The sequence below is a fragment of the Lactuca virosa genome, chromosome 5, assembly GCF_052849685.1.
Source record: "Lactuca virosa cultivar CGN04683 chromosome 5, Lactuca_virosa_CGN04683_v6, whole genome shotgun sequence".
NCBI lineage: Eukaryota > Viridiplantae > Streptophyta > Magnoliopsida > Asterales > Asteraceae > Lactuca > Lactuca virosa.
Genome location: NC_136430.1, coordinates 221,770,500 through 221,779,259, shown reverse-complemented (window position 1 = coordinate 221,779,259; position 8,760 = coordinate 221,770,500). Strand labels below are relative to the sequence as shown.

General features: G+C 29.2%; 1 protein-coding gene across 1 annotated transcript; it reads right to left on the bottom strand.

The window, feature by feature from the left end:
* Nucleotides 1-879: 879 nt before the first annotated feature.
* On the bottom strand, nucleotides 880-2,979 carry LOC145116502 (Peroxidase superfamily protein). Its single transcript, XM_079052842.1, has 4 exons — nucleotides 2,629-2,979; nucleotides 2,363-2,551; nucleotides 2,113-2,275; nucleotides 880-1,431 (listed from the first exon to the last, which is right to left on the bottom strand). Exons 1-4 carry the CDS (start codon nucleotides 2,833-2,835, stop codon nucleotides 1,040-1,042), a joined length of 951 nt encoding a protein of 316 aa, XP_078908968.1. The 5' UTR covers nucleotides 2,836-2,979; the 3' UTR covers nucleotides 880-1,039.
* Nucleotides 2,980-8,760: the final 5,781 nt, after the last annotated feature.

Genomic DNA, 8,760 nt, shown 5'->3' with positions numbered 1-8,760 from the left:
ATTAGTTTATCTTTCTCGTCCTGAGGAACATCCTTCACATCAAGGAGCAGTTGGTTGTATTCCTTCTGAGTTTTGATAACTCTTTTGGTTTCTGTGTGAACAAATGGACCGAGAGTAATGGCTTCCCAAATTAAATAACCATTATCATCTGAACCGAGAACATAATCTTCAAAATGAAGCGCCCATACTTCATATTCATGAGGAAAGAGAATCGGGATCCTTGTTGTTGATCCAATACTGCTTGAGATATTAATGGAGTTGATGTGAGAATCGTCGTGTTGTATGATGATATTTTCTTTGATACCTGTAGGGAATCAGACGTGTAAACTAAGACAGTTTATAGGGTAATATCAAGATCACTTTATGCCGTCAAGATGACAATGAGGACGACAGAACCAGATCCTATATTAACGGAAACCCTAAAACTCTGTAAACAGAAGAGATGCGTATAGATTACACCGTCTCCTGCTCTGATACCAATTGTTAGGAATAAATCCTTAAAGATCTTTTAGATTCAAAACAAGTAAAACAAGAACACAACGATGATTCAAAGAATGTCGAATGATTAAGTGTCACGCCTCAGAAGAACTCTATGAAGAATTGCTACTGTACAGGCGTGATTAGGGTTATAGCGTAATGATCAGAGTTGACCAAAATACGATGCATGCATGCATCTTAAATACTCTAACCCTAGAAATAAATACGAGTGGACAGGCCCAACTCGTTAATACAAAAGACTAAACTAAAAGCCCAATGACGCAACATCTAATACCCAACATTATCATTTTAATCTGTTAAAAAAAATGAACACTAATAAATTTTTATTTGGTAAATGTATCAAGCTAGATTATCTTTTTTTATCTGTTATTGATTGATGGCAAAAATTAACAAAGACATACATTAATAACTTAATATACATTCATATATCTCCACACAATCACCAAATCCATATTATTTGTATACATCCAATCCAATATAACAAAACTCACAAAAAACTCACTATCAAGTTGTTGTATTATACATTAATGCGATGTTTAAATCAGTTGATTTTGCGACAGTTTTGACGTACTTGTCCAGTCTCTTTAACATCAAGCAATCCCATCTTGATCATGGCTCTTTGGAAATCAAAGAAGAACATGGCTTGGTTCATAGCATAGCCATTGACAATCAGTCGAGTCTTTGGGTCAGTCATTAGGGTTTGATCCGAGGATAGAACTCCAGCCTGCCTTTGAAGTGCGTTATAGTAAGCGTTATCAAACATATTTCTTGATGCGTCGAAAGGTTGCTCTGCATTGTCGCCTGCATTACATGTATTAGCAAGCGTTTTCACAAACTGATTGTCGATGCTTGGGTCCACTTCGTGGGTTGAGTCGAAGCTTTTTAGACGGTTCTTGAATGATGAACATCGAGCCACCCCTAGAGTATGCCCACCTATATGAAAACATGTCAACTTATAGTATATTCTATATTGATCAACGGATAAAATTTTTAAAAATAAAATAAGAATCAAAAAAAAAAAAAAAAAAACCTTGTCGCTCTTTGAAAATTTATCCGAATTAAACTCAAATATTTACAATATGCTTGGGTGTTTTTTTTTTTCAAAAACAATGCATCATTAGTGTAATAAAATAGTTTTCGTAATATATATTATATAGAAACTTCAAAAAAAAGTGATAGGTAGGCCAACCCATCCGGTATAATTATTAATTAAGGATATCCAATATCTTAATTATTATTATCTACTATAATAAATGAAGATAATTTTGTCACATGTCAATCTCTAATGAGTTTTGACACTTGTCATTTTGTAATATTTTTTAAATAACTAATATTCACATGTCAATTTATGGTTTTTGTCAATTTTTAAAATTAAAAAGTCACATAATACTTATATTTATATATGTAAACTATCAAATGTAATAAATATTATACTAAATTGCAATTAATATATTTCTTATTTCAAAATTTCATTCCTTATTTTAAAATTTTATTTTAAAAATACTTATTATTTACATTTTAATATTTTATTTTTTTAATCAACCCGTGTAATACACGGGTTTTACACCTAATAACTTATTGAAACATTTAACTTAAAAGGTATCAATCACTTACCTGAAAGAGCAACCATTTCTTGAGCAGTGAAACCATGTTGTCCAAACATTTTGATTAGTTCACTACTATTTAGAATTGGTGGAGGCAAGTTTCTAGTGTCTTCTATTTTTGATCTTGTGCCATCTTTTCTTCCTTTTGGTATATCGTACACAGGGCCCCCAGCCTACATAATCAATAATGATATTCAATAACATTTAACTTATAAATAAAAGATAAACATGAAATATTTATAAAAAAATTATAGCATTACAAAGAACACGGCATCACGGGCTGCCATTGCTACGATATCAGCACATGATACGACCCCGGGACATTGCATTTCCAGTTGTTGCTTGGCATCATCGATGATTTCATAGCCCCTCAAGCTCAAATTCGCAGGAGAGTCTTTCTCTGCTGTATTTTCTTTTGTAGAATCAAGCAAAACGGATGCGTCACAACCCTACACTCATAAATCATGCATTTTTAGAGATTGGTAAATCACGGTCAAGTTGAGTCAACTCGTAAAGAATCGAGTACCTCAATGAAGCAATCATGGAAGTGCATCCTTATAAGCCCAGCAGCAAGAGTCGGATCGGCTCTCAAAGCTGAGTTGACTGAGTTCTTGATGATGAACTCAACCATTGGGCAAGTCATTATGTAGTAATTCATGTTTAGACCATTACAGTGTTTAAACATGACCACAATTATCACCACCATTAACATCGTCATCTTCTTCAACCTCATGGTGCTTGATAAATTAACGACCCTTTTCACAATGAGAAAGGATGTTGAAACGAAAAAAATAACCGTCAATGGTAACAAGTAGTGCAAGGAAGACAAGAAAGAAAAAAAAAAAAAGACAACCTTTCTTTGATATGGTGGAATTTTAGTTGTGATGAAGAACCAATAAGTCATAATATATATACACCCAAGAATGTCACATCAACAATGATTTTCATTATTTGTTATATACCTAAACGTAATTCTAAATGCACGATAAAAGTTCTAAATACACGAAAGTGGAGTAACGTGGATCACTATATCAATCATTATGAGTGAATATTAGTTTTAATTTAAATTTTCATTTCTTTTCCTTCTACTTCTACAAAACTTTCAAATTTGCCCTATACGTTTTCAATATTCATACCATCTTTTGTATTGTTATATTAGAATAAAAAAAAATATAATAATAATATTAATAATATATTAAATTACGATGTTTAAAAAGATGACGTCAAGGATATTAACATCGTACAAATATTTGTTTTTTTTTTCATTTTTTATGGAATTAAATTCATTTAAAATAAATTCATTTAATAATCAATGAAAGTTACTAATTTAAGTTTATTTTTTATTTATTTTACTATTTAATGGTTTTAGTCCTGAACTTCTACTTTTTTTTTAATTTCATATATATATATATATATATATATATATATATATATTACTAATGATGGTGGTTATGTTTAATTTTCTTTAACTAAAATCATAAAGAATCAGTAGATATACTATAAAATTAGTAAATATATTATAAAATTATAATAACATAATCATTTTCTTTGTTATTAAAAAAATAACAAAATAATTTAAAATTTGGTTATAGAAGCTTGATAGAACTTTATAGTAGTTTATTGCAATCAGTCAAAATATGATCACTTTTACACGATACATTCGTGCCAATAAGAGGATACTTTATAGTAGTTTACTCACCGAAAAAAACAAATCACCAAAACAAACTATTCACACCCGTCGTTTGGCGTTGGTAAACAGCTAGTATGTGTATGTGTGTGTGTATATATATATATATATATATATATATATATATATATATATATATATATATATATATATATATATATATATATATATATTACATTTACAAATGAAAATTATGTAAGATTAAGATAATGGTAAAATTTCTAAAATCCTTAAAAATGAATCAAGTTAAAAGTTGAATTTAAAAACTTTGGACGACTACAACACATATATGATACAAAACAATGGAGTACGGTGGATTTATATACCTAAGTTTATATACTTTGTTGCGTGTATATATATATATATATATATATATATATATATATATATATATATATATATATATCAAGTAAAGTTATTGAAATTTGAGTGAATAAAATTTATAAGGGTGCGTTTTGTAACTTCCATCTAAGCTAAAGGAGCTAAAATCAAAAGGGGATAATGACTTAAAAGGGTAATGTATTTTTTGATTTGTACACACTTAATCACTGACTTTTTTTTCGTTCACATTTACCCCCTTCAACTTGTTACACTGTACACATTTAGTCCTTATGACCGGTTACTCCAGGTTAGCCGGGAAAAATGACTTAATAGGGTAATATATTTCTCATTTTGTACACATTTAGTCCTTAATATTTTTTTGTTGCAAAATAAGTCATTTTTGTTTTTGTAATCATTCAGTACTTATTAATGATTTCTTTAGGTTTTTCTCGCGGCATCTTACGTGGGATAGCGATATGGTGGTGGGATAGGTTGAGGTGGTTCTGCTATATGATGTAGGCCAAGATAGCTGGTGTGGGTCGGTTGTAAGCCGCAGGCACAGAGGCTTGATAAGAGCGGTTGAGTTAAGGCGGCATGCCGACCTAGGTATTCTAGTCCGATGACTGATTAGACCTGTTGCATGTTGGCATTCCGGTCCGATGACTGATTGGGCCAAGATATTCTAATCTGGTGAGTGGGGCTCGTTATTCATGATAATACGTTTGTTGTATCGAGTGTTTTGGGGGAAACTCACTAAACTTTGTGCTTACCCAGTTGTTTATGTTTTCAGGTTATAATTGTTGATCGTGGAAAGGCGAAGACATGACTGTACACACTCATCAACAATATTGAGGATTCCGCGTTTCTTATATTACTCTGATTTTCGGTAAATGTATTTTGGAATAAACTTTTTTTCTTAATAATGGATTTATAATTAGGGACTTTTGCCTTATTTAAAAATGAAAATTTTTAGTTGTGAAAATAAGACATTACATATAAACATTAACAACCCCACACACTTCATCAATGATTGTCCCATGTAAAATGCCGTGAAAAAAACCTGAAAAATCATTCATAAGTACCGAATGATTACAAAAACAAAAATGACTTATTTTGAAACAAAAAAAATATTAATGACTAAATATGTACAAAAATATTAAGGACTAAATGTGTACAAAATGAGAAATATATTACCCTATTAAGTCATTTTTTCCCGGCTAACCTGGAGTAACCGGTCATAAGGACTAAATGTGTACAGTTTAACAAGTTGAAGGGGTAAATGTGGACGAAAAAAAAAAACTCAGTGACCAAATGTGTACAAATCAAAAAATATATTACCCTTTTATGTCATTATCCCAATCAAAAAATATAAAAACAATTGAAATTGTCAAAATAACAAATGTGATGGGATTGATTGTAATCATCTAGTATAATAAATGAAGATAATTTTGACACTTGTCATTTTGTGATATTTTTTAAATAAATAATATCCACATGTTAATTTATTGTTTCTTTAATTTTTAAAATTAAAAAGCCACATAATACTTATACTTATATATGTAAACTATTAAATGTAATAATTATTATATATGTAAACTATTAAATATAATAATTATTATACTAAATTGCAATTAATGTGTTTCTTATTTCAAAATTTCATTCATTATTTCAAAAATTTATTTTAAAAAATATTTATTATTTATATTTTAATATTATTTTAATCGACCCGTGTAATACACTGGTTTTACACCTAGTTGATTATACATGAATTTATTCGTGCTAATAGGAGCACCCCCCATCTTTGATATTTAGCTAATTTTGATTATTTTTTGAAAAATAATAAATAAAATTAGGCTATTTATCAAAATTATTATATTAGATTAACTTACCTACGCTACTTAAGTTTCTTTAACTTATCTGCTCTTTATAGGGCGGCACCTATGAGACAACTGACGGAAGTGCCACTAGAAGCCGGGCTTCAAACTTCAACCACTAAAAATAATATAAAAAATACATCTAAAAATATAAAACCAAACATTACAAAAATGAAGTGGTAGTCAGTAAGTAATCACACCGAGATGTGCATAGACATAATCACCATATTCCATTTGTGAGTGGTGGTACCATATTTTGTTCTCCCACTTATCATATTGCTTTATATACTCTATATTTTTTTTACTTTTTACGTTTTCATTCGGTTCAAATATATAGATAACCATTTGACTATCGAACGTGGGTTTTCTTTTTCGTTTTGTCAAATCAGAATCTTACGTGTAGAAATATTTATTCAAATTGAATTGGTATCCATCGTAAATTCATAATTACATATAATGGTGTTGTTATGTGCATGTATATTAGTATATCTATATCTTTTGAATTTACACATTTATTTGCAGTTATTATAATGCACAAATATGCACAAATAATATGTATTCTTTTGACAAAATTTTAATCCGAAACTGCTATGCTCATTGATAACATTTGCGGAATATCGATGACAAATATTCTTGTTTGTTATACAGTTAGTACTTTCTGTTTGTTTTTGTCTTCACTCAATTTTTTTTTTTAAATTATCTTTTATAATATTATATTTATATATCTAATCAAATTCAAATGTTAAACCCACCAACAACTCTCCATTATACCACTTGGTCAATGATAGACCGACAATGGATCTGTTGTTACTGGGACACTACTTAAAGTTCCAGTTACGTAACATAATAAAAGTTATAAAAATTTTAAAGGTGAAACGAGTTAACACTATAACTTTTTCATGTTTGTCTTCCACATAGATGTAAAAATACTAATTTGATTAAATACATAAAAAAAAACATAGATAAGGAATAATAGGTTGAACATATAAAAGTTACGTCTTGATTCAATGGTACTGAATGCGATTGAAGGATTAGACACTAAGTATGTATATTGGTGACACAGTTAGTTGCTGTTTGATGATATTAATCCTTCAACTAACAATTTTTTTTCTAAAACATAGATTTTTCTATTTATTCATTAAATATTTTAGAGGCACTTTATTGAAAACATATATCTTATTTGACAAACTAAACAATGGAATGTATAAAGAAATTAAATGAGTTGTATTATTTCTATTTTGGTCTATTAAAGTGCAAGTAACTTTAACATATGTGATAGGAAGTGGGCTTGTAACTCGAGTCGATATATTGTAGCTGTGTGGGCTTGGACTTAAGCTGTGGCCTGTGGGTTTGAACAAAAGAGGAAAAGGCCTAAACATGAGGGACTATAAATGCAGATTTACAGAAGCTGAAGAATTTGAGCTGGAAGGGTTATTTTACTTTGAGCTGCGTTAGGTTAAAGATATTCCATTACAAAAATACTATCTCTATTTTAGATATATAATCCAATTGACTTATTACGGTAATTATTTTTTCGTTTTGTTCATGGTAATTTTTTTTTGTACACATCTAGGTAATAAACTTGTTGAAAGTGTTCACATATGATCATTATAACCGGATGTAACCGTGTTACAGCCAGTCATAGATGTGTACAAAAAAATAGTTACCCAGATTTGAACAAACCGAAAAGTTAATTACCTTAATAAGTCAATTTCGCTTTATTAATTTATTCACAACCTATTTCAACAAAATCTTTGTAATTACAACAAAATTAAAATAAACATATCGAGATTTGTCTTTATTTGTAAAATAGAAAAAATGATTTATGAATTTTGAAGTCTGTAGTTTTTATTTTACTAGAATTAAGAGTAAATTACAATGGTTCAGGTGAGAATACAATTAAAACTTTATTCATAAATTAATTCCCTCTATCTTCAAGCATAAAACCATAAGAAAATTGCAAACTTAATATTTTTTTAATATTTTCTTATAAGTTTCATTTTAAGGTAACATGACAACCAGCGTTATTGGATAAAATCAGCCAAAAAAGCCTTTAAAAAATGAAAATTTTAAAGGTTTTGATGGCATTATCCTTTTAATCAAAAGGAAAAATGGGCTCTAAAACGATTTTATATAACCGTAGTTTTTACTCATATTTCGTGGTGCATATATTGTACCGGTATTGGGAAAAAAACTACAACATATTTTTATCCAAATTTTAATATTTTTGTGAAACTTTTGAAGATAACCATGAAACTTACACTTAAACTTCATTTCTACACAGTTTCTTAGATATATTAAAGTTGTTTTCAAGCCCTCTCAAACTCCAACTCGTATAAACTTATAAACCGTTTTTCGAACAGACTAAATGAATGAGACAATGAAATAGTTTCATTAATATTTTAATATAATATTTTCTTTTTCCTCTATTACAACATTGTACTTACAAAAAAAAATCTTTATTATTCTACTCACAAATCGACGTATTTCATTCCTAACAGTTCTTGAACCCTCAACATTTGCTTATGGACACCTTGTTGAATATCAAATGTGTGTCTGTTTTATTTCAAAATGTATTTTCGAGTCTTTGTTATTTCGAGCTTTTTCTATAATGTAAATATTGTTTCAATATATTCTTTTGTATTCATGATTTCGATGTAATTGAGCTTCAATGTAAGAAGGCTTTTGCAAGTCCTGCTGCTACAGGAAGAAGCATAATGCAAGAATGATCATTGTGTATTGCTCTTCAACCTTATGGCTGCATTTGTTATACAGG